General features: G+C 41.6%; 1 protein-coding gene across 1 annotated transcript in view; it reads right to left on the minus strand.

Annotated features, from left to right (window-relative positions):
* Positions 1 to 200: 200 nt before the first annotated feature.
* PKHD1 (PKHD1 ciliary IPT domain containing fibrocystin/polyductin) overlaps positions 201 to 26,417 on the minus strand; it is a 279,722-nt gene continuing 253,505 nt past the window's right edge. Inside the window, exons 62-67 of the mRNA XM_027789196.2 lie at positions 19,973 to 20,108; positions 17,537 to 17,624; positions 13,831 to 13,938; positions 10,073 to 10,228; positions 8,747 to 8,881; positions 201 to 4,683 (exon numbers count right to left, since the gene is read on the minus strand). Of these exons, the coding sequence (XP_027644997.2) occupies positions 4,616 to 4,683; positions 8,747 to 8,881; positions 10,073 to 10,228; positions 13,831 to 13,938; positions 17,537 to 17,624; positions 19,973 to 20,108 (691 nt within the window). The 3' untranslated portion in view covers positions 201 to 4,615. The remainder of the gene's footprint in view (positions 4,684 to 8,746; positions 8,882 to 10,072; positions 10,229 to 13,830; positions 13,939 to 17,536; positions 17,625 to 19,972; positions 20,109 to 26,417) is intronic.

Raw genomic sequence — 26,417 nt, forward strand, 5'->3', positions numbered from 1 at the left:
AAGAACTGTGATACCTACCAAAGGTGCTTCCTAGGCTGACCTCATGCTCCTAGGAACTTCACTGTCCCTCACTGCAGCCTGTCATGTCACCTAATATGTGAAATCTTATATCTCAGGTAGCACCCACCTCCTGTCCCCATCCCCCCAAAAAGCATATGGCTTTTACACACCATAGAAATCCCTGTGCAAACACCCTTGGCTGCTACGTTCTTGAATCTTGGAATGACCCTATGGTAGGGCCTGGCTTTTGTTCTTCCAATTGTCTTTATGTTGATCAACAAATCATCACTCAATGTTTCTCACCTTTTAGTAGGTACAAAGCTGGAATAATTTCAAGTCCTGGCAAATGCATAATGATTGTAAAAAAAATAAATCTAAGAAGCCTGTGAATCTGTATAACCAGGAGATACCCATAACCACCCTTGGAGTGTTGCATCATGCAGCTTTCCCGATCCAGTGAAGGTTTTCTCACACAGTTTCTAGTGCACTGAAGATTGGTTTTGAGTTTAATTTCACTCTTATTAAGTCTATTCATTCCAGAATCAGAAGATCACAAAAAAGCCTTCTGACCGGACACTTGCCTCCTTTATTTGCCATTTATACCTCTCATCCTATAGAAATAAATGCCATAATAAATGTCATAATAAATAGGGATTGGAAGTTATACCATATAGAGATGATGAAAGGGTTTATAATCTCATTGCTGTTATTTGGTTTCTTTTTTTTTTTTTTTTTTTTTTTAATTTTGTCTTAGGCACACAATTCCTTCAACCTAGACTGTAATTAATTTTACTACATCACCAGTTATCTCTGCTCCCTAACCAGGCTTGTCATTTTAATTTTTCACAGGCTTTCTTTTTTCTGTCGGTGTGCCTGTTCCTGTATCTTTGTGAAGTCTCATCAACTGTGGCCCAAAGCCTTAGGCAAATTTGTCTGTAATGCACTCCTCTACTTCAGACATAAGAAGAGAAAATACTACATCCACAAAATGGGGTGGGGGGTGGAGGATAAAAAGGAAGAAGAACAATTTTGACCATACATAGTCTGGGAATTCAGACAAGCCTTGAGAGCCTGGTTAGGAACAAGGCATCCTTTCAGCTACCCTCCTATTTATAACAATTAACTGAATTCAAGTGCTATTGGAGATGGGACAGGAAGAGATTAGCAGGTGGAAACCCCAAATCTAGCAAACTTCATTAAAATTTTGCTGTTGTCTGCAGTGGAATCAAACTTGTCAAATTTCACTGACACTTAACAAGATGGTCAAGAAAGACTTTGAGTCTCGGAGGATGGATCTGCACAGGCAGATGCAGAGACTTTTACATTCATTTGGCCTGCACATTGAAGGCTTCCTTGGTGTTCAGTGTGGGGAAGTTAGCACTTTGCTAAGCCTAAGTAGATGTGCTGAAAGGGCTTAATGTCCCTTGCAGGGCTGGCCTGAATGTGGGCTGAGCTAGAGCACAAGTCTTTGCCACAACATGCCTATAGGTTTCTTTGAAAAGCTGAGCTGACATCCTGATGCTGCCTTTTCATGTGTCCTTGCAGAAGCTGGACTTTGAGTGTATAAACAAGTGAACTCCTTTCAGATGAACGCCTTGCAGTTGGCCCAGAAGTCTTAACAACCTCAAGTCTATCAAGGCACCCCATTCCTCGTGGGTAACCCGCATCACACTGTGGGTTCTTCCTCTGGTTTCTTCCATTCCATCCCTACTGTCTTGCCCGCACATTGCCTTTTGGAATGTATAATATCTTCTTATCAAGGAGCATTTCAACACATGGATTTATCCATAAAAAGTCCATGCAAAGGTGGAAGCCACTGTTGCCCTAATTATAGTGTAAGGATTAAGGAGAACTCAACAATGTAAAGACTAAGAATCTTGAGCAAGATCACCAAAAGTTCTGATGGCAAGGCAGTAATGACATGAAGGTGTTCTATAGGCCAAGCTGATATTCAAACTATTGTAAAATGAAGCTTCTGGCTTGGGACATGAGATGTGTGTTCTCTTTCCTTGCCCTGCCCAGGACATCCTGGAGCAGTCTGGGTATGTCTGTTCATCTAACCATACATTGCCTGTAAGAGCAAGAGGCTGGTTTTTTCCTTTGCCTGTCTAGATGGAAAAATTTTCAAAATAAACGTGGACCTCCATCAGCCACAAAGCAGTAGAATCCCATTTAATCCAAGTGTTGCTGAAGTCAGTCTAGAACCAATTATTTTTGGAAAAGATACCATCTCATTTTCAATCATGTTCTTCAACCACGAAGTCTCAGTCACATCTTTCTCTCTCATCACTACAGTGATTTTTTTCCTGATAAACAGGTTCCCCTAAATCTCTTATTTATTCAGGATTCACTTCTTGTTTGCACTAATTTTTCATTAGTTTTTGCTTCACTTTCTCCCCACTGCTTCCCCATGGTCCACCACTCACCCAATTAATGTACAGTAGTGTGGGAAATCAAGAGAAACAATGCTGCAATCAAAGATTTTTTAGCCCTGCTTATGCCTTTAGAAGTCTATACATGCAAGACATTACTTATTCTGTAAACAAAGTATGGATAAATGCAAGGATTATGAATTAAAGGATTAATTAAAGCCCTTAACTGTTTCCAGTATGTCTGATTTTTCCCCCAAAAGAAGGCTTCATTGTATAATGTTTGCATATAATTTACATTCACTATTATTTGCATATTATTTGCATACATTCTGACATTTGTAATTATATATTATTTGCTTCCACACTGCTTGGATGTGATAGAGTCACTTACTATGCGTAGAATTACTGGAGGGGAGCGGAGTTTAGGGGAGGGAGGAATTGTAGTTCTGCAGAGAGGAAAGGAATTATCCTACCACATGAAAGTATCTAAGACTTGATATCAGCTGTGAAGGAAGGGAAGGGTCTCCAAATCATTTCACCAAACCTGGATGTCTCTGCAAGGTATAATTTTTTATTCGGACCCTGAATCACAAGACTTAGGGATCTACCATGTTGATTCACATAAACCACTATTTTGGCCTCTGCAGAAAATACTGTAGTAAATTGCTTTTCCATACCATGGAAGAGGTCAGAAATGCTGATCTGTTGCACTTGATAATGTAAGACCCTCATCCTCAACTGTCTTAAGCCAGAAAAGCTCCTGTGCCGTCAGGCAGAAGCCTAGCTCAGCATGGAATCCATCTGATTACACCTGAAAATGATGCTTATAAACACACCATAGTGTATAAACCAATGCTGGTGAGCATGCTTCTGTGCTTAGAGAACCGCGTAGCTCACTGACAAGAATCTGCACCTTATCTCCTTCAACTTGAAGTGAACTGGTTTCTGGTTGTTTGGGTGGGTTTTTTTTCAGATCAAGGTTTCTTACCTTCTCTTCCCCTGCTGATCTGGTCAGAAACCTCATCTTCCTGATGAAGTATTTTTCCTGCAGAGGAATATAAATTTTATCTTGTGCCACCAGGACACCTTGCAACCAAGAATTTTATGGTACAGAGAGGGCATAATAAAGTTCCTCATCTTCCAGCTCAGTAAAGCAAAACACAGGAATTCTCTGAGCAACCAAAGAACATCAACGTTATTATTATCATTCATAAAGAGTAATGTTCATAACAAGCCAGTGATTTAAGACTGTTTGAAAACAATGCCATGGTGAAGATTTAACTCAGCAAAATGATTTAAAAGAAATTTTAAAAAATCAACAAAAACCAACACAGATTTCACAAAGGAGGAATAGAAGCACTTATTCAAGTCACAATGAGACGAAAGTTGAATACATGTTTGTTTTTTCCTCAGAAAAAGGAAGAGATTTATGCACACAAAACTAAAGGCATGATTGGAAGAAATGGGAAAACTCGTATATATTTGCATATATATATTTATATATATGCATACATACCGATCAGCATTGTTCTAGACACTAAGAACTACATCAGTGCTGGTATATTAAAGTGTCAGAAATCCAATCATCTGGACTGTTAATTGGTAGGCTAACCCCCGAATGCTTTTGGATGTAATCTCAAAGCTGACCTGGTTAGCCATCTAACACTCCCCCAAACAACACTTGGAGAGAGTTTTAGAGGTGTCAGAAGGACTGTTCTCAACAGGCAATTTTAATGCACCCATCCTGTTTTAGAAGCTAAGAAAGGTCAACACTGACATGGCCAGAGTCTACCAGCTGGCTGCAGATCCAAGGGGTTCATTTGTACGTGTGGCCGTCTGGCTCCCTGTGCCAATATGTGTCTGTTTTTCTCTGACCACAGAGACAAAAGACTCAGCTTCCCATTGACTATGAGGCAAAGTCTGCTTTGTCAGTGGTCCACCATCTCACATCACTTCTCTTACACCTCTGCTGCTACCACAGCAACATGCTCTCCGACATCATTCTGATGGTTGGGCATCCTTTCAGACATCTCTCTTTCCTTCTTGTAACCAGCTGAAGGCTGAGGAGCATCCTTCTGGCTGGAGCATCCCGGGACAGCTGGCTGCTGAAGTTGCAGAGAGTCACCAGGAGATGTTCCTCCATATAGCTGTTGGTGACTATCACTTTTCCTAGCTGAAGCAAGGGTGTCTCTGTCACCTGTCTTACGCTGCACAGTGCTCATCTTTCTCACTGGCTTGGCTTCTCAGGGCTGCAGGTTCAGCTCCTCCAGTTGTCCTGGGGCACATCCTACTGCTCCAGTTCCTTCCATATCTGTGAAAGCAAGACTTATTTGTGCTTTACAATAATTGTCAGACCCCACCATTGTGTTCCTTACCCTTCGATGCCTTCACTGCATGTTAAAGACATTAATGAAAAAGCAATTATTGTTGGAGAAATAATTACAACTGGCAACAAGTTTTAGTTGACAGAAACAAGTTGTTAAAACCAAACAACCGTGAGCTGTTCCCAGAAATAAATATAAAACAACCAAAACAGCTGGTTTGTTCTTATTGGTACACTAACAGCTTCTAGAACATCTTCCAATGGTTAACAAGTATTTCAGGGAATGCTCAATAATAAAAGTATATAGAATTCAACTGGTTAATAAGCTATGTATTGCTAAGACTGTTAATAAATTTAATACTACACATCTATAAAATATATCAACTCTCTATGAATCAGGCTATAAGGTAAGGTAGAACTTTTGATTTCCAACATTTGAATCCTACTCAAGGCAGAGCCAGTAACCTGCAATGCTGATCAAAAAATTATATTGAAAAAATGCAGAAAAAACAAAATATATACTATACATTTTTCATGTGGAAATTAAAAATGTTTACATCTTAATAAAACAAGCATTTATCAACCACAGAAGCAGAATTGCTTGTAGTGTTACAGCAGATGACTTCTGAGTTGACAGGGTGTGTTATCACCTCAGTGCAAGGTTGGCAGCCTGCTTCATCTGGATGCTGAAAAACATTTGTAAAATTCTTGCAAACCTCTCCCTTCCCCCCTGAAAATAAAATGAAACCAGTCCAGACCCAAACCTTTATACTCATGTGTTAGTGGACACCATCAGCTTCTGTAGTCCCTTCATCAGCATATATTATAGGTCCTTACCACAAATGAACCAAGAAAATGTTACCACTCCTGATTTTTCAGGTTTGTCCTTGAAGTTTAACCCTTAGCAGCCTGTGACATTTAGCCCTGTGGTTCGTCAGACCTTCTGGCCAGATTCATTCCCTTCTCCCTTTTCTGTAATGTATTAATTGGAACTCTATTTGCTGGAATCATTTTCATAGAAACATAGAATCATAGAATGTCTCAGGTTGGAAAAGACCCATAAAGATCATTGAGTCCAGCTCCCTGCTCCTCTCAAGAATACCTAAAACTAAATCATATGTCTAAAAGCATCATCCAGATGCTCCTGGGACTCCTTGAACTCTGACAGGCATGTCAATGACTTTATGCTTGTACTCACTTTTCCTGTTGAAGAGTGCTGGCTTTTATTCAACTTGTACAACCTCTAGCTTTCAATTTCAGGATTGTACCTTTTGGAAGTTCACTGGAAAGTTGTCAGAAAAATTTCAGTAGCCACACATGTTTCTGTGTGCAACAGTTTTCCTTCTTGAGATTCCTTTAACATTAGATAGCTGGCTGTTTTAAAGTACAAATTACATACATCGCTGGGTTCAGTTTTCTGCTTTATAGACATAAACAAGATGATCAGGTCACGATCCCCTATACCAAAGCTTCATTTAGTTCCTGATATGTATTGATCATCTTCAAAGGTGCCATTTTCAACTGTGAAAAATAGGCCTTTTCAAATGAGTTTGAATTAATGGAGGAAGCTAAATATTTTCTAGATATAAGCCGTTTCAAGGACGAAATACTGCCTTGAGATTTATATGACATAGTAATCTAAAATATCCTGATTTTTTAAAATTAAATACAAACTATTCAGTATCATTAAAGCACACGATTAACTGGATTAAGTACCAGCTAACAGACAGAGCTCAAGCCGTGATAATATATGGGAGACAATTCTCAGAGGTGGGGGTGCCTGGCAGTACTGGACACAACCACTAAAACAGAAGATGTTCAGTGTTTCCACCAGTGATTTGGAATTAAAACTAAAATTTATTCCAATGAAATTTTGTAAAAGGTGGAGAAAATGACAAACTTTTAGAAAGGAAGGAGGAGACGACTGGAGCACTCTAGGAGCAAGGGATGCACACCCTATTTGCAGAATGGACAGCCTCTTCAGGAATGCAACAGCAGTTTCTGGGTAATGGTGGCCAAGGAGTTCAGGATAAGGATCAATCAGGTACACTACCTGAAAGGACTGGAAGTTGAAGTTAGGAAATGTGAGCTGTTAGAGGATACAGCTTTTCAATGGTGAAGGTGATGAACCAGCCAAATAAATTGCAAAAAGAAAAAAGAAACACTATGTTCACCTCCAGGTGCCGCTCTGTTAGCCTTGTGTTAGTCAATCAAAAGTTATTTAATTCAAGAGAGAGATAATTATGTGAATCTGAGGAGATTTTTTGTTACACCAAGGTCAGACAAGGCAATATCTTGATCCCTTCTCCCCTGCAGTACTGCACATCTACGCATACAGCTTTCTTCTTCATCTCCATCCTCAGCTACTTGTTCTGGGACAACAACCAGGGCCCTGACCTTCGTTGGACTCCACACTGTATAAGCACCTACCAAACAGAAAAACTCTGCCTTGCAAGACTTACTGTAGTGATTAATAACAAAGTCTCCGAACACTTAATTGCATTAGAAAAGTGGGATTTCTTATGGGGGCAACAGCTACAAAGCAAAAACTAAACAAAAAGGGCTGCAGCTCTGATTTCCTCTCTCTCTCTCTCCAAAGCCAACAGTACTTTAAATAAGGGGAAATCAAACATTAAACATTTCCAAGTCATATGTATTAAATTCACTTAAGATATTGTTACCCTTGTTTAGATTTGAACATTATCGGGGAATCTTTTTTTTTTTTTCTTGCAACTATTCCTAAAAGACTTTAAGTGGCTGGATTGCCTTTTTCTGACAAAAAAAAATCTTTCCATGAATTATTTACACGACGGCTCCAATCAACGCTATACCTGTCAGCCTCCCCAGCCAAAATGAAAGTTCACTATGTAAAGGTGCCAAGGGAGAATGGCAGCCTCCCACTGCGAGTTTATAGACAGAACTAAGTCAGCACGCATTATGTGTCAGAGCCGACATCAGACAGAATCAGATCCTTTGATCTCAGACCTCCACAGGAAGCTTAGATCTCAGACAAATTAGATAAAAAATGAATTTATAGCAGATATGTATCCTAAGGCACACAGCTGAACGCTGTGTTTTGGAGGAGTACAGCAAATATCAAAACACATAAACTGCAGAATTTCCTCTCTCCTTCTCCCTCTCCCTCTGCTTTTGTGATGGATGCTAATTAAAAGGAGATAAAACTTCAGCTCCTCTCTTCCTGCCTCTTATGTAATCCACAGGCTTTGGGAAGGAGGAGGAAGAAGAAATTCCCAAAACAGAATAAACGGGTGGTTCAGCGGGGTTATTCGAATGCCCTTAGATCTGTGCTGTTGGCAGGTGAGACAAAAAAAAAAAAACAACAAAAAACAACCGCACCACCCAGTCCTGTAAGAACATTTCACACTTGCAGAGAGTGGAGCCAGTGCTTTGTGCTGCCAGCCACAGGCCCCTGAGGCTGTCTGCGTTTCCATGACCTCAGAAGAAGTCGTGTTTGATCAGCAGATGATGAAAAGACAAGTCTCGAGGAGGTGTGCGAAAAACGGGTGTTTGTGGCAGGTCCCTGGAGAGTAAAGGGGGTCACTGAGTAGGGTGGGTGGGAATGGAGCTGCTGTGGGGTGCTGGCTTGGGCTCACTGCTCAGAAAGCATGGCATGAAGGTCCAGCGAGTGGTTCAAGGTAACACAGACCATGTAAATGAGCCCTGCTTGGTTTTTTTCTACCTCCAGCATACCTCACTGCAGTCCTCCACAGACTGCAAATCCCTCCAGAGCTTTGAGAATGCTGGTCGCTGTCCTGCTCCAAAAACACTAGGTGAAGTCATGGACTCACTGAGGGCAAGAGGGATTATGCTGCTCCCTTCAGTGCAGCCAAGGTTTCACACTGCATGTATAAAAGGAGATAAAATGACATATAGAAAAAAACCAAGGAGGACAAGGAGGTAATAAAGTGATAGACCTTCTGAGAAGAACTATGCCACTGATCCTATACAAACCTATAGTTTAACAGACCTAAAATAACTCTCAGTACTCAACTGTTTAAAAATTTGAATTATTGTGGAACTACACTCTCACCTCCTGCTATAGGCACACCACTTCTATTTTCTCCTTGATTGTAGCAAGGCTGGATGTGAGCTGCATGAGGCTGCACTTGTTTACGGGGTCCCTTGGTACTGGCCTGCTGTACATCAGCCTGTTCCATCCTCGTTGCTGTAATGAAACATACAGTCACATCACTCTCAGTCCATCCTCAGCTCAGCAGCAATTATTAATTCAAGCAACAATATATTGCTGGGGAATTAACAGGTAACCTAGAAGTGTTCTTTCTGCCCCAAAGTGGAATGTTCATACCATCTCACATTTTGCTGTTAGGATTCCCCCTGTTGTCTTGGGTAGAACCCTTCCTTATGTTATTACCATGTTCAGTAATACTAGAAATTCAGACCTTATTGCAGTTAGTGCTCATGGTGCAGTTTAGAAGAAAGACCCTTTAGCCTGGATTTGCAAACTTACTTGCAAGCAAAACTTTTGAAAATCTAGTAAAAAGGTCTTGAAACGAGTGGAGATGTCTTACTAGCTTGGATGTGCATTTACTCCTCCGCTACTCGTTACCTGTACATTTGGCTAGGTCCCAGCTTCAGTTAGCATATCTGAAAGGCCAAGTTATTAGTAACTTTCAACATATCCAGCACTTTGAGGAGGCTGTTTGGCAATCAAACCACCAACAGTTACAGTCACAGTTACATCTTTTTATCTTCAGTTCTTCTCTTACACAAATAACTTTATGCCTTCTGCAGTGAGAAAGCCTCCTTGTGGTCGCTGTATTTGTTTTAAGATCAATGCTAAAAAGGAAACAACCTTAAGGTAAATTAGTAGAGGTGTGGATTTGCTTGGGGGAGAGCTCCAGAGAAGCTGAAGCCCTCCCACTATTGCTTTGACTCCTGTGATGCTGATGGTGTGATGTGAGCATGGCCGTGCTGCTGCCTCTCTGACATCCACACTGCAGCTGTGTCTGGTCCCTGGTCAGCTCCAAGGCTTTGCATAACCTCACCACAGCAAGATATTTTGCTTTGTCATCCTTCATCAGGACAATGCAGTGCTTGGATGGATCATTGAAATCATAGTGAATATTTCCTCCATTTCTCAGTTCCTTGCCTGCACTATAGAAATCGGATTTTCATCATTTTCACATACAGTTAGTACTTTTTCCATCCAGGACGCAGGCAACAGATAGGCACAAACCTGTGTAAATGTGAACTACAAACCATACTGCTAATGACTGAACTTCTCAGGGCTGTCTTTGAGTGCCATCATCTGAATCCGGTTGTGGCCACTCAGAAGATTTGTTAAATACAATCGAGAGTCTGTAAGTATATATTTTAGTGGGTATTTCCAACTTACTGTTGCTTTTGCTCTTCTTGAACCAGCAGAGTGCAAGAGCGAGGATGAATGCAGATGCTGCTGAACTCAGTATGACAACAAGGATCATGCTGGCCTTTGCTCCCATGGGGACAGGGAAGATGGTAAAAGGCTGAGACAGCACAGTAAACTTAGCCCCTGAGAATTCAAAGCAGTCAGAGTTTATTATGAAAGCAAGAACACTGGTTTCACAGCTAAAACACCATGTTGTAGCCTTTCAACATTGATGCTGCTGTTAAAAATGTATGCAGGAACAACCCGTAAGTCTGTCTGTCTCCAGATCCAACGTTAGCCAACAATATTTATTTAGGACTGAGTACCAGGACAAACCAAATACGTAACAATACTCCTCCAACGTATGTTTCAAGCTTTCAGTGCTTCCTGAAGCAGATGGCAGTCTCTTTGTGTTTAACAATTCTTAACATTTCTTCCATGTATTTGTTTAGCTGACTACCAAACCCCAAAAATACATTCACAAAACATCTGTTTCTGAGGACAAACAGATCAGGCCCAGACAGAAAACATGCTCATTCTGCCTAGCAAGGCAGAGAAACGGTTTGCAACAAGAAAGGTGCTAAGTCATGCAGTTTTTACAGGCTATACCCGATTCATACCAGTATAAGTTATGGGGAACCTAGAAACATTCGCTAGCGTTAAGCTTAAGTCCATGATGCAGAAAACTCCTGGCAAACTTGCTAACATTTCCATTGTGCAGAATGAGCATTATAAATAAAAAATGTCAGTGTTAACATGGCAAGTGTTTAGTGTCTTGATGTACACAATGCTTTTCACCCAAAGAACCCAAAGTTTTCTGTAAAAGAAGTCAGAATCAAGCCAGCCACTACTCCTAGTTTCTGTGGTCAGGAGTTCATTTGATCTCAGCATCTCAGCACCTTCAAGGACTGGAAGATGCCTAATACTGCCATTTTAAAAAATCAGAAATATGGAGAGCTTTTGGTTCCCTGACTCACTTCCAAAAAGCATGTTGAATGGAAATGTGCCTGGGAAGAACAGGAGTTTACAAAACTGGCCCTGACACTCCATAGACCAATTTGAAGGATGTGGATTAGCACATCAACTCATTACCTGTCTTACTACTACCTGACTCCTTATGATTCCCAACCCCACAATCCTAATCCTTTTGACAGATGGATATTTCTTTTACATGTTTGAGTTGCACTTTTAGTAAAAATGTAGAAACCTTTTTTCCTTCAAGTCATTAAAAAAAAATTCAGAAACACTGTCAGATGGAGGCTTGGAGACTAGGGTGAGTAGCTGTAAGTACTTCTATCTGAAACTAATTAGATTTGTGTCAACGTTGTCCACTTGAACAAATCAGAGCTTCATCAGAACAATGTGGGAAGCATGTTCCAATTGGGAAAAATTTGCCTGCAAGTACAAACACATATGAATTTCAGTTGAGAAGTAATCTCACAGATATCAAGGACTCTACACAGGTGCTTAAAGGTGCTTTGCACTACTCTAGTAGTTTGGAGTAGACTGCTATTGGTTTAAATGGAAAGTGGATATATCAGGCCCATTGGGATCTATATCAGTTAAATGAATATTACTGTAAAACAAGGAGCAAGACTATGCAATGTTGTTATGAATAGTCTGCTCTCCCCAGGAGCTACCACTGAAACATTTGGGATTATTGCATTCAGTGTCAGCTGCATCTTCTGAGCTGTCTCCAAACAGCAAACTGTGCCAGGGTACACATAGAAACCTAGTGATGAAAGCGTATCCCAAACATCTACTATTTGATTGTTTAATTTTTGTTTGTTTACCTCAAAAATAAGCAAGTATCTTCAATAAGAACCTGGCAGTATAAAAGCCTTTATACTGTCTCCAGCACAGTTCCCAATTACAAACAAGCAAAGGGAATTGCTTCTTTGGAGTGTACTTTTGCAATGTGTATTAGAAGTGTACAGTACTCTGATTTACAGAGGTGATACCTACATGGAGGCATCAGCCATCCGCATTGCAAGCTGTAAATATCTCTTTGCAACTCTCTGACGGGCTAAATCTTTCAGAAAAGGGATCTCCTTTTGATCTTTGTTCAGAGGAAAGATTTTTATGACCTCCCTGAAACAGCTTTCTAAACACATTTCATTAAGCTGCACTTCCTACTGAAGAGTCGGATCCTCTGAGGTGCTCGATTCCCATCTGCTGTCACTGAAGTGAAGGCAATGGGAGCTGTGGGTGTCTGGCAGCATGCGCCCTCAAAATGAGCATATGTGCCCCTTAAAACAGGAATGTGTGCCTCCTTTAAAACCCACCTCCAAGCACCTCCTGCAGCCCAGTTCTCCGGATTTTTTGGGCTATAAATCCCATCCCATTCCATTGTGTCTACCACGTTGTACAGTACCACCCACAAGTGTATTGACGTCCATTCAAAAGCAGTTTGATCTGCTCTCACTATTCCTACCTTTTAAGATCAGCTGTTCAGAAAAATACAGTCTAAATGTTAGTAACCTTCTTCCAATTTTATAGCTCAAATTTTTTTCATTAGCTACTTCCAACTGGCCACTTCACCAGTCTGATGTATTTCCCTCTCTGTTTTTTTTTTTTTTTTTTCTGGCTGAAAAAAAGCCATGCTTTCTTGGAGTTATCTAATTAAAAATGCTCAGTCTGTACCTATCCTATTTTGCGATCATCTCCGAACATGCGTAAACGAAGTTATGTTCAGCACTTCAAAGGAGTACTCATCAGGGTTTCATGCAGTGGCATACACATTGCCTTACCTTTCCTGGAAAAATTTCTATCTGTGCTTCCTCGGCTTCATTCCACCTGATGGGTCTCATTTTATATATATGAGATATTTATATCTGCATCTATCTAGATATATATATATAGATAGATATGTATGTGTATGTGTATGCACTACCAGAATAGAGACTTTATGTTTAGTCTTAGAACACCTATATCTTAATATGTCTTTGGACTACACACCAGACAGCATGTTTCTGCTTCTCCATTTACTTGCCTCAACAGTCATTCTGAGACAAGAAACCAGCACTTTGACCCCTATATACATTCAAAGCCCCATTTGTAGACACATTCAGGATCCCAAACAGCTGGACAGGTGCTTCTCTTGTGCAGCTGCCCTGAGGCTTTTACAAGCCAGAGTTCACTCCGTGACTTATCCCCAAGGTGCCAAATGCCCCTCAGTTGGTATTTCTAAGGAGATGTAGGCACACCTGCCTTGTCAACATTACTGGGCTGCTCAGGGGCCTTGTACAAGCTGCATAACCTGTTGCACCCATAAAGATGACCAGGTGCAGACAAACGGTCGGTGAAAGGCACTATGAAAATAGCTGGGAGCACAGATGGAAATTGTCTGAATGCAAACAGGAAAAAAAGAGGGAATAAGAAGACTCAGTTTAAAGGAAAAAGTTTGCTCTTGGCAGCTTATCTGACCTTTAGTACCTGGTTCCTACATGGGATATATAGCTAAGGAATCCGGGGAGATAGAGGCACCTTTCTCTGGCAATGCTTCTCTATACTGACTCATCTTGATTTTGGGGATCTTGCATGAATAGCACAGGAATCACCCAGCTCTCTTGCTGCCTGGGTAACGCCAGCTTGGATGTGTAACAGGAGTCAGGCTGTTTAGAGGTTTGGCATTGCTCCACTCATTCAAACAAAGCTTAGCTCCCTTTTTATAAATTCAGACCACCTGTAGCAGGGTTTTGAGTTCAGTTACCAAATCAAAAAACCATGCAGAAAACAGAGCTTACCTGGAGGTGATGTGACAGTGAACACAAGTTTCCAGTTTGTACCTGAGCTGGAGACAGCCAGACTGGAAAAGCTTGCACATCCATCTATGACCTGCACTTGGGTAAGCCCTGTAGAGTAATATAAAAATTACATTGCAATTAAGACTCCCCAGACAAGTACCACCTCAGCCCCTCAGAGAGCCCTTGTAGCTTTAAGGGGACTTTGGAAAGACTAAATTCAGTGCCCTTCCTAATTGTAAACATTTTGTCTAACCCCAGAAATTTCATATGGGGTAAGGTCTCCAGAGGTACTTGAGCACCAATATCCTGATAGATTGGACGACTTTAGCTTTTGAAGTTCGGTTCTTTGAGTTAATTGTGAAATGGCATTTACTGTACGTATCCATGTTGTAGGAGTACAACATGAATACAGATGTTAAGGGGATCAAGCAAAGGTAAGAGGTGTTACACAGGTGCACTAGAAAGTTCCAGGCACTCATCTTTTTGATTTAACCCATGTCTTGTGTGACTAAGCGTGTCACCAAGGTTAGGACAGTATTAGCGAGAGACTATTTTCTGTCCTAAAGGGATGGTCTCAAGGAGCCAGCCCCTGCAGCAAAGGGAAAAGAGCTGACTGTTTTAACTTTTTTTCTGATTTGTAGGTATTTCACCTCATCATTTGGGCATATCCCTCCTGTCCTACTGTTAAATCACTTTGAACTTTTCTCCAGCCCTGTCAGATGCTTTGAAAGGGATCTGGCCATGAAAAATGTCTGTGACGACTGTGATCGTACAGGGACACTTTCAGCAAGAAACCTGGCAGAGGAAAGCTCCAGGGGGGGTATTAAAATGAAACCCAGGAGACCTCGTTTCTCCATCACTTTACTTCTTGTTCAAAGCTATCAGGGAATGCATTCCAACCCAACATTTACACTTGCCGTGGCTGTTATTTTTGTAGGCTCTTTTTAAAAGTTCTGATTTACTTTGCAACTAGATCTCCATTTTATTGTGTGTATCTTTGAGCACCAGCCAAGTCCTGGCCTTTCAGCAATGCTGACCAGGTCTGGGCTTCATTCAGACTCTTGGGGTGAGAGGGGTAAAATCTTAAAGACTGACAAATTTCAAAATGTTGGTTCAGGTGGGGGTGAGAAGTCAGAACTTCCTTAGGATGCTGGACTTGCTCCAATGATCACAAACACAGATTTTGCCTGCTCAGAGACAACACATAATAACTATTTGCTTTATGAAGCAGGTGGTTTGACATTTTATTGCAGCTAAGCATCACAGGTGAAGGTACATAAAGCCTGAATATGAGGAGGACATTTCTGCTCTGCCACTCTCATGCCCAGGATATTGAACAAAGTGGTGAGGTAGCAAACATCTTCATGAGACATTTTGCGATCACAGATGCATGGGAGCGTTCAGCAGGTGGGGACAATGCTTTTGATGGTAGGCAAGACTGCAGGACACTTTCTCTTTGGTTTTATCCCATTTTTCATGCTTACACCTATGTGATACAAACTAAACAGTGCCAGGATCTATTCTTTGGTACTGAAGAACCAGCATGTCCTGGCTCTTCAACTCTTACAGACTCCAAACAGAGATGCTGCAATGCAAACTGCCTACTGAGATTACTTCCTTGCTGTGTTGACTTCTAAACTATGGCCAGAAATTGCCTGAGACAAGGTTGTGGGCAAAAGCATGCCACATTTTAATGATTTAGCAACAGAAATTTTGGTTTCCCCTCTCCATGATCTGGTACTGTTTAACTTACTAATATCCCAGTTAGTTTTGACCACATAGATGTTTTCCTATTTTTGTACAGCCTCTAGCACACCAAAGCCCCAATTTAATTGTGAGTCTCCAGGACCAGCTGTGAGGTATAAATAAGCAGCAATTTACACTGTGAAGAGACCTGGTGGAGATGTGGGAATCTACATTTCTCTAATTGCTCCAGCCTGATCCTGGCTCATCTATTTATCTACTATGCATATGATCCTCCTTATGACAGTATCTGCCCGGACTACCAAGACTTTTCTTGGCTCTGACACTCACTGTAACACTGCTTTTATAGACGGTCCTGTCAGCTGTATTCGAATACTCTATAATTGCCATTTCCAGTCTATGATGAAGCCTGGAGTACTGTACTGTACTTCTCAGTACTGAGACTATCTCAGCTTTCTGGCACATATGCTTCAAAGCTCAGAATATTACAGATATATATGGGAGTCTTCACAAAGAACTCTCAGGCAAGCTGGTATTTAACGTAGAAGCAAGCTAATTTGGAGCTAAACTACTTTCCATGAGGCAGTTTGGCTGCTGTCAGATGAAGCAGCCTCAGTGTGCTAGACGGGACCCATTTCGATTAAATGCTGCTTTCATATGCTTCAAAAGACGAGTGCAATAAGGACGTTTGTCAAAGGAAAAACTGCAGCAAACTATTACATGCAGAACATCTGTACTATGCAGTTCTTTCTGTGCTGGAGTTTATTGACTATTAATTTGATGCATGTATCTTTTAAAGAATGTGAAGTGCATTTCTCTTCAATGACTTTTTTTTCTCCTCTTTTTCTCCTTCTCCCTCTCTTTCTTTCATTCTTTTTATCTTTCTTTCTTCTCTTTCTTTTCCTTTTGTCTTCTCATTCTTTTCTCTTCCTTAACTCCCTCCTTCCTTTCTCCCTTCCTCCCTTCCTTTCTCCCACTGTTAACCAGTAGCTGATCCAATAATCTGTGGTTCATCTAGACCCATGTTCCTAAACCTATGAGGTGTACCACTCTGAAAAGGCAGGAAAAACAGCAGAAAAGGCCAAAGGATTTTTCTAACCTGTAAATATGGGACTATGATGAGGCAGGAAGAATTTCTAATTCACAGAAACACAGACTAAAAGTGTGAGAAGCTCTGATCTACAGCATGATTACCACTTATCTTCTCCAAATATGAACTTTCCAAGACAAAGCTAACACACAAATGGCTTTACTGCCAACAAAATACTTTATTGTAGTAGTAGGAAGACTCACTTTTCAATGTGTGTGTTTTTTGCTTACATTTAGAGATGTTAGCAATGAAAATTAAGATGCTTTATAATCAATATTATTTCCACTTTCTAGTTTACAAGCATATGATCGGTCTACAGGATTTTAGTTTAGCACTGTACTTAAACAAAGTTCTATATCTAAGCATGTTCATAGCCACAACAACCTCAAGGGAAATACAGCCTTAAAGTTAACCATGAGTTCAGATCTTTCGGCAGATGAAGACCAGAAGGGAAGCATTTTGATCCCTTGTGACAAGCATTTTACTTTAAAGTATGCTAATTGCAAACACTGGGCAGTTGTTTTTCTCTGTACTTGGCCAGATCCTTTGCTGGGACAAACAGGATGTCATTGATTCTAAGGAAATTGCCCCAATTAACATTAGCTGAAAATCAAGTATTAGGATTTCTAATCCTTCATTCTTTTTTTTTTTTGTTTATCTAAGATGTGTCTTTGAAAGATGAACTACTAGATATACCACTTTAAGTTGCCAGAGCATGAAAATATTTGGTATAAACTTCTCTTTCTTTGGCGTATGACTGGGCAGTTCACCAAACTCCTACTGCAACCCCCTTTTCAGCACAAAGACAAGTTTTCAAATTGAGTATTTCACAAGGACAGCTCCTAAATTTATCACCATCATTCTGCATAGCTGCTTTGCCATAACCCTTCCTATAAGAAAACACATCCAAACCTTTTAGCACAGCCTTGGAGGATCCCTTGAGGTGAGCTGATACAACCCAGGGTTCGGAGGGAGGCCCCAGTTTGTCAACTCTTTGACCCTTGGAGGAAGAACAAAAGAGAAGAATTAAGGTCTTGTCTCCTCAACAAGAGGAAAGAAAGTTTTGATGGTTTTAACAACTGCAATAATTTTTTAATGACCAGTGTGAGGGTAGTTTGCTTCTACATGTCACTTGTCTGTTAGAGATGTCACAAAGCTCACCACAACACTTTAAAATGAGCTTAAGCTCAGAGGAACCAGTTCTTGAAGCTTCAGGTCTGTTTCAGTAAAGTCTGGCAAGGTTTGCTGCTTCACATGAAGTATCTAGGGTCACGTTCACATCACCTCGGAGAGGCAACTGGTTTTGACACTGTGGTTTCTGTGGCATCTGTCCTGGTTTTGGCTGGAATGGAGTTATTTTTCTTCTGAGTAGCTGCTGTAGTGCTGTGGTTTGGATTTGGTGTGAGGAAAATGTTGATAGCACACTGATGGTTTTTGTTGTTACCAGGTAATGTTTCTAATAAGTCAAGGACTTTTCAGTTTCTCAGGCCCTGCCAGTGAGAGGGCTGGAGGGGCACGGGAAACTGGGAGGGGACACAGCCAGGACAGCTGATCCCAACCCCCCAAAGGGATATTCCACACCGCAGAATGTCATGCTTAGTATATAAACTGGGGGGAGCTGGCTGGGGCTTGCTGGCCCCTGCTCGGGGACTGGCTGAGCACCAGTCAGTGGGTGGTGAGTGGTTGTATTGTGCATCACTTAGGTTTTTTTCCCTCCTTCCCTTTGGATTTTATTCCTTGCCCCTTCTCCCTCCTTTTCATTGCAATTGTTGTTATTATTATTGTTATTAGTAGTATTATTTTATTTTATTTCAATTATTAAATTGTTCTTGTCTCAACCCTCAGGTTTCACCCTTCTCTGGATTCTCCTCCCCATCACTTGGTGGACAGTGGGGCAGTGAGGGGGAAAGTGGGCAAGTGATTGTGTGGTGTTTAGTTGCCAGTTGGGGTTAAACCACAACAGTATCTAAGTTCACAGAGTCACAGCATGGCTGAGGTTGGATGGGACCTCCGGAGGTCATTTAGTCCAACCCTCTGCTGAAGCAGGGCCACGTAGAAGGGGTTGCCCAGGACAACCTCCTCAGGTTCAAGGAAACTGAGTAGGTTTGTTCTGTTTAGTCAGGCTGAGGATTAAAGTCCTCGTAAACTCAGTGAAAGAAACCAATCCTGACACCTAAATTATCCAGCCATAGTAGATTCAGGCTCTGGACTTCATAGGCTATGTGTATATAAGACCATTAGCTTTCAGGTTTCTTTATTTTTTGAGGGAGCTACCAGTTCTCAAGTCCAGTGGCAAATCTGAAACATGTCTGAATAAGGACATAAAACTCCAGGGAAGATTCTATTGCCTAGATGTAAGTTTTGTGTGGCATTTCAGGTAGCCAACTATGACATCCAGTGGAGTTGTCTTGTGGAAAGGTCTTACCTTCCTGCAGAAGCTGGAGGCCAAATAACATCTCCCATGGCCTACAATGCAACAAAATGCCTGTGTGCAGGGAATGGAGCTGAGACAGAAAGAAGCTGAAAGTTTTATGCCTCAAAGTTGTAAAATCAGTCTCATGACTAATGGCTATTGATCTGGTTTTACTGTAAAGCAACTTTGTATCCAGAAATAATGCCCACAAAGCTGCCCAAGCCTAGATTTGACACCTTGCTTTAGGGTTACCACTGTAACAATGTCGTTCCTGGGATTAGTTATTCTGCAGCTATACTTTTGCCTGGCCAGCAAAATGGGAATGACTCCATAATAGAAAATAGCCAGAAAACTGTGAAGAGGACATGAAAATATAAAGAAAATAGAAACATAGCACAAAGACATGCTATGCAGATTTCATCGGAATCTAGTACAAAGACCCACCAACATCTAAGGACTCATTGGACCTAGTCTGCTGCTTCCAGGACTTGTGTTACCACCTCTGGCAGTGCTAAAGCACATCACATAGAAGTCCAAGCTTGTTTTAAACACGGTGTTCTCTATACAGTACTGCTCTGCATGCTGTGGACTGGCTTGGGCAGTACAGGACCCCTCATTATACCTGATATTGCCAGCCTTCATGATTGTGTTGCTGTTTCTACATTCCTTGATGATATCCTCTAAACTTTAGAAGGTGAAATCAGAAAACTGCACACAATGATTTCTACAGCATGAATCTAAGAATCGCAGAAAAAAAGCTGAGAAATGTGAACAGAGACCATCCTGGAAGATGTTCCCAGAATGCCAAAGACTGTTTATTTATAGAGCTGTCCTATACCATATGTAGGTCTGTCTCATAGCTTTTGGATTGCTTGGAAATGTCAAAATTGTGTAGATTTAATAGAAGCATCCATCCACAGAGGGGCAGATCCTACCTTCTTGTCCAGGAAAATGATTTTTGGCTGTACAGGAAGCTGCTTCTCGATTTCTCCGTCTGAGGGCTGCACCTGAACTGAGATGTTGTAAGGTCTCACGTACAAGCATGTTTCCGGATGTTGTCTGCTTCCATTTCTTTCACATGAAAAGGAATGTGGGGCAAAAAAAAATCAGAAAATTAATGTTACGAAAACACCCAGTGCTAGTCCCAGAGATACTTCACACCCGACCTAGGAATGACATTTTACTTTCTGTTCAGGAGATTTTCTACTTTAGTAAGGCAGGTGTTTGTTAGGAATGGGAGGGAGCACTACACCAAACAATACTGATTTATCTTATCATAGCACTTTGATTCCTTGGGTGAGAGCAGTATGTATGGAAATATGAAGCAGGCATCACTTCAAGCAGACAGCAGCACCTAGGTAATGAAAAATCCTTTTGTTTTAATCCCTGGGTTACAGATGGAAAGGTGAGAAAAGAACAAAATAAGTTAATTTTATCCTCACTATTACATTGGAAGTATGTGGCAGAGACAAGGATTTTATGGATTCATAAAACCCCAAAGTCTTCATTGCAGTGCACTGATAACAGTGAAGGCTGCAAATGCCTCCTGTCCGGCAGAAAGATTTCCAGTTAACACCACTGATCTCCTCTAAGAACAAAGTTTCAGTTCCACTACCCAAGCACAGCACTTACAGGGCTTTATTGTATTTCTTTATCCTGCCACACCTGTGTTCTTACCCTTCATTATCTGCAAAGTCTGCATGCTGGAATATAGCAGTATACAGACACCCCATTGAAAGGCATTGGTTTTTCCAAGACTGAAATTTAAATTAGAGCATCCCAGGAGAGGGCTTTTGCATTTGAATAAAGAATCAACACTTTATTCTGAGCCTATATCATTTCATTCCCCCTCCCAGTGCTTTGTGTCATTTGGTATCTCTCATATATATATAATTTATATATATATAAAACCCTCTAATCTGCAATTGCAGTGAAGCGGCTGGGGGTTTGGTATTGTCTTGAAATGAAAGTAGAAACGCTATTCATTCATCTCGAGTTTTTGCTTAAAGGTGTTTACAAACAGAAGATAAATGGAGCCTAAGTTTCCTTTGGTTTAACTTAGTTTTCTGGTTTGGGTTCTGGTTTTTAGGGTTTTATTTTCAGGGTGTTATATGCATTACAAACCAGAAACTGTTTATACTGCAGTTGATGGGAAATACTGGTCCAAACCACAGACACTGGGAAGATCAGCTTAAGGCTTTAAGGATACCTGCAGTCTGAAGACTGAGCTCAGGGATTTAAGTTTCAGTTGTTACCCTGGTTCTTTTCCTTTTTTGTGAGCAGAAGAGTCTGAAAGGCAGTGTTATGTTTGAAATACATGTCATCAGCACCAATGCATTCGTCTGTACTCTTATCCAGCTCCTTCCATCAGTACGCATCTAGTACTGTGGCTGAAACTCACTGCAGGAACAATACACCAAGTCACACCTGTTTTGATGGCAGAGTTCTGCACTGTCTGTGGGCTCCCTGGCTCCAGCTCAGTCCAGACAAGTTTGGGTCAGTCTCGGCATGGCTTCTGTAAGCCCAAAATATTTTTATCTCTCTCTCCAGCTTCTTTAAAAACCACCAACAAACAGGAAAAAATTTGTCATGAAATGCCCTGAACTCCACCCCCCACACCCTACATGGTAAAACTGCACTCAGATCTCAGACTTAAAGGAAGGCTGCTGTAAAATGTGGGTGTAGAAAGTAGTTCCCACTCCCTAGGGTGAGCAGCGGCAAAGAAAACAAACCAAATCAAACCAACAATATACGCATGTTTAAACATTAATGTCTCTTTGCAGGTGATTTGAATCCAGCTAACACAGCACAGAGCATGGTGTTTAGATCCCACGTGGTGCCACCTGACTTGCTGTGAGGGAGTCCCTGCCTTAGGGTGCAGCCCTGCACACAGCCGGTTGTGTTCCTGCTGTCAGTGTCAGTGAGGAGCAGGAGGAGGAGAGAGGAGCAGCCTCCTGCTCCCCTGGTGAGTTGTGCTGGAAGGAAAACAGGTTTTCCTGGCATAGCTTTGCCACTGGGAAGTGGGGACGGACAAGCGTGCCTGTAGCCTAGCAAGGACCGCAGTGAGGAGTCCTGCCTTCCCTGTGATGGGCATGAAGAGCATGCTGTTTTGTCACTACCCTGAAGTCTCGTGCTGGGAAGGAGCAGGCTGGTTTGCAATTCCCTGCTGACAGCTCTCAATGGGGAGCGGCTCCATTGCTCAGTGTCTTGCAGCTCTTTTAAATGTGGGCACAGCCAGCTGGTCGTGATACCTTAGTCAGCAGGGACACCAGGGAACCCAGATCCTTTCACCATTAGTGCCAAAGCATGTCTGCTGAACATGTTGAGGCTCTGCAGGAAAGCAAGTGTCTGCTCTTTAGTAGCGAGGATGTTAGAGGTCAGAGAAAGTAAAGGGTCTGCTGCAGGCATAAAGGCATGATTGAGACCTAGGTGGAGAGATCTGGGGCAGAGGGAAGGAGGTCCCTCTGAAATCAAGGAAAGCTGGTAAGTTTAATTATAATTACAATAGACATTACAATAAAAACAGAATCAACAAAACAACAGCAATAATAATAATATAAACAGTAATAATAAAAGTACTAATATAGCAGTAGCATAGTAATGGTAATCATCATCATCATCATCATAGCTACTATTATCAGTTGACTTCAAGGGGAAAGAGATTAGACTAAGAGCCTAGGTCAAGGGTCCATTAAAGTTGATGGATACATCTATACTAGAAAACTAAATAATGCCAAAGAACAAGCCTTGGCACTGACATTTGATCGCTTCTATTGTTAAACTATCAGTCCATCACAAACTATGGTCCAGGGCCAACGGCAAAGTCCAGGACAAATGGTCTGGGAGCTAATACAGTCAGAGAATACTCTCACTTGGCAGTCTGGATGAGGCCACCCTGAAATGGTGGGTGAGAGAATTTAATTCTGTGGACACAGACCGATCCATATCAATTGGCCTTGGTGCCAGAGAACAGTTCCTGGCATATTTAATTTTCTAACAAACATAGACAATGAAACCAATTGAACAGTTGTCTGGGTATGTCTGCAATGCTGGTGTTATGGCGTCAGTATGTCCTTGGAAGAGGAAGGAGATTCAGAAGAAGTTGTAGAATAAATAATATGCCAAAATGCATCATGGTCAAGCCAAAGACTTGGGTGGGTTTTTGGAGGGGGTTTTTGTGTTGTTTTTGTTGTTGTTGGTTTTGTTGTTGTTGTTGTTGTTTGGTTTTTCATTTTGTTTTTTTTCTTGAAAAGATGGTGATTGCTGGTGAAGACGGGCTACAAGAAAGAAGATGCTGTAGTGAAGACAGGAGATAGGCAAGCTGAGGACTTGTGTGAGGCAAAGTAGGTACAGATTCACTGGAAGGGCTGTGAGGAATTTTGCGTCTTTGGGTAAGAAGTACGTTCTCATGTCATGTGGTGATGAAGTTAACCAGACACCAGGTACCTGTGCCCCCTCAGCTGCACTGTTAGGGCTTTGTCTCCCCCTGCAGATTTTATCATTAAGTAATAGAGACAGGGAAAGAGAGATGGGACCATGCAGAAGACCATGAGCCTGAAGTAATTACCACTTTAAGCAAAAAAGCTCTCCTAAGGATGACAGTTATTTCCACCAATGGCCATCTTTTCCCATATTATAGAAAGAAGTCAAAGCTAGAGGAAATAAACTCCAGTGGAAAGCAGGCTGCAGATTTCCTTGAGAACAGAGAAACAATAAATATATAATGCTCAGACCTCCTTGTGAGGACTGAACAGGACCCATGGTGTCAGACATCACTGATGTCTCCCTTCCTTCACATAGGATGAGTCAATAAGGCCAAAATTAAAAAACCTAAGCACCTAAATGCACATTCTAGCTAGCATCAGCAGGGAGCTTTGCATGAAGCCGTGCGTCCACTGCCTTTAAGGTGGATGTGTGATGGCAGAGAGCTAACAAGAGATCTAGCAGTGTGAAGAAGTAGCAAGGGGGCCTAGATTGATGGTGACCTGGGTAAGAAACAAGTAACTGAATTGCCTTTGTGGCCAAGGCTGAGCAAGAGAATTATGCCTCTTTATCTAATCATTGTCAGGGTTTCCTTTCACAAAGCAAAGATGCTTTAGTTAGAAGCTGGATATTTTACAGCTGTTGAAAGCATCAGGTAAGATGGTTAGACTGAACAAGTTCTGAAGAAGAGGTTCAGTGCATACTGTCCTGGAGTATGTATTCATTAAAATACCCAGTCTTTTTCACCAGCTTCTGAAATTAAGCTTTTTGGGGCACTACCACCATCAGATTCCCATTTCTCCATTGGCTAGAGACTGTTCAAGCTCCAAATGGCTCTCAATCTAGCTTTCAGGACTTTTTTTTCCCCATTTTACAAATCAGGCATAGTCACAGAGCATGAACACAGCCATCCAGGAACACAGAGACATGTCTTCCCAGTAAGGGCAGTCTTTCCCCTGAGCTCAGACAACCTTCACTTTTTAGTCCCAGTGGCACCAAAAGCTGAAGGCAAGCAGCTGCCTGGTGGATGCAGCTGGAAGAGTCCAGATTCCTGCAGTCTGGAGTGATAAGACACCTTATCACTGTTTACAGAAAAAAGAAAAATAGGGAGACCGGAGGAACTTAATGGATCCACTCAAGGGTGAGGTGGGATCAGCAAGAGCCTTTAGAAGGAGAGGGACAGAGCAGATGTATCAGATAGGAGAGAAACATCCTCCAGATTCATTAGTGACTGCCATTAATTGCTGCAGATGTGTTGAAACACCCCTACTTACAAAGCCACCTGCTAGCAGCAAGGAGCTAAGCCAGGCCTCCTCCGTAACACACTCCCAAAGTTTACTGTCGGAGAAATGTCTTTTATTAAATGTAAACAGCATCCCGCCGGGGGTCAGAGCTTTGCTGCTGCTGCATATCCCAAGGTAATACCACTTTAAGCTTCACATAAACTCTTAAACAGTTTCTATCCTAAAACCAGACCGTAGGTGGTACAGTTTTTTACGATATGTTATAATAGTGCAATAAATCTGTTAGCTTAAAATCGAATCTCCGTGGCCTTTTAGAGAAATCATCATTAAATGCAAGGCCCTGTTAATGATGCCATCCCAGTGAAATTGTTTAATCTGCTAGGGGGGTGGAAGGTCACCAAATGAATTTTTTATAATACATCAACTTGACACGCAATAGGGAAAACTGTAATAGATAAAAGCAAAGGAAAAGGGCACTGTCTTCTTCTGATAGGTCAATAGCAGCCAAGAGAGTCACTCATCCACTTTTCCTTCACTACCGTGCTCCTTTTCCATTTAATATGGACACCCAATTAATACCTCAGCACCATAGACAACCTCATTTTAGGTGAATTATAGCAATTTCTTCCCCCTTCTCTGAAATGAAAGTGATCACAATACATCATAGCATTGTGCGAATTAACGTTAATTGATTCGAGTTACCAAGCATTGATGGGCCACTTCTATAATCTGGTCCTTATTGGGAGCTGGAAGGGATGGAGGGAAGATTAGATTGCATCCTCCGTTGCTTTGACGACGGCGGTCACCTGATGGCTTGTTAGACAGTTGTACGCTTCTATTGCCGGCCCCAGTGGGGTCGTCAGTAAACTGGAGTGATGTCCAAACATCATTACACGCTGCTCCGATATTAAAGCAAAGGGATTAGCACCTTATTGCAAGCAACCTGGATTTGTCATTGTGCTGTCGTTATCCAATTTCCAGATGATAATGTGGCTGTGGCCTGCGGGCATGAGGTCCTACAGCCAAACCAAGGTGCGTGCGTGTGTGTATATATATATACATATATATATATATATATATATGTATATATATATGTATATATGTATATATACACATATACATATATATATACACACACACATCCCCACAAAGACCCAGCACCCCAAGCCATTTAACCTTTTGCTTGCCAGATTCCTGCTGACAAAGCATGTGAAAGAATTTTTCTCCCTTTCATATCCAACACGCAGCCCCGGTCAGGAGTGTGGTGCGACAGCAGAACAGCTGACCTGGGAGCCGTCACGGCCATCACTCACTCGAATGTCATGCCAGACAAGCTCTGCTGATAGAGGTGACACTGCTCACATGTTAAATAAAGCAGAGTGAAGAAAGGATCAGTCCCTCAGAGACATGGCGCTGGCAGCTCCTCTCTGCTGTGTGCATGTGTCATGTAAATCATCACTTTTACTGTGGGTTCCATTAATTGTTAAGGGGGAAAATGGATCCATATGTGATATAAACAAGGCAGGTTTTGTTTGATGGTACTGGGACCAGATCTCTTTCCAGTGCCTGAGAAAGGCGATGAGGAAACTCCTGGCTCCCCTGCATGTGTCTGAACAGCCATAACTTCTGAGCAACACTGAGGAACTGGGAAAAG

The sequence above is a fragment of the Falco peregrinus genome, chromosome 7 (genome assembly GCF_023634155.1).
Source record: "Falco peregrinus isolate bFalPer1 chromosome 7, bFalPer1.pri, whole genome shotgun sequence".
NCBI lineage: Eukaryota > Metazoa > Chordata > Aves > Falconiformes > Falconidae > Falco > Falco peregrinus.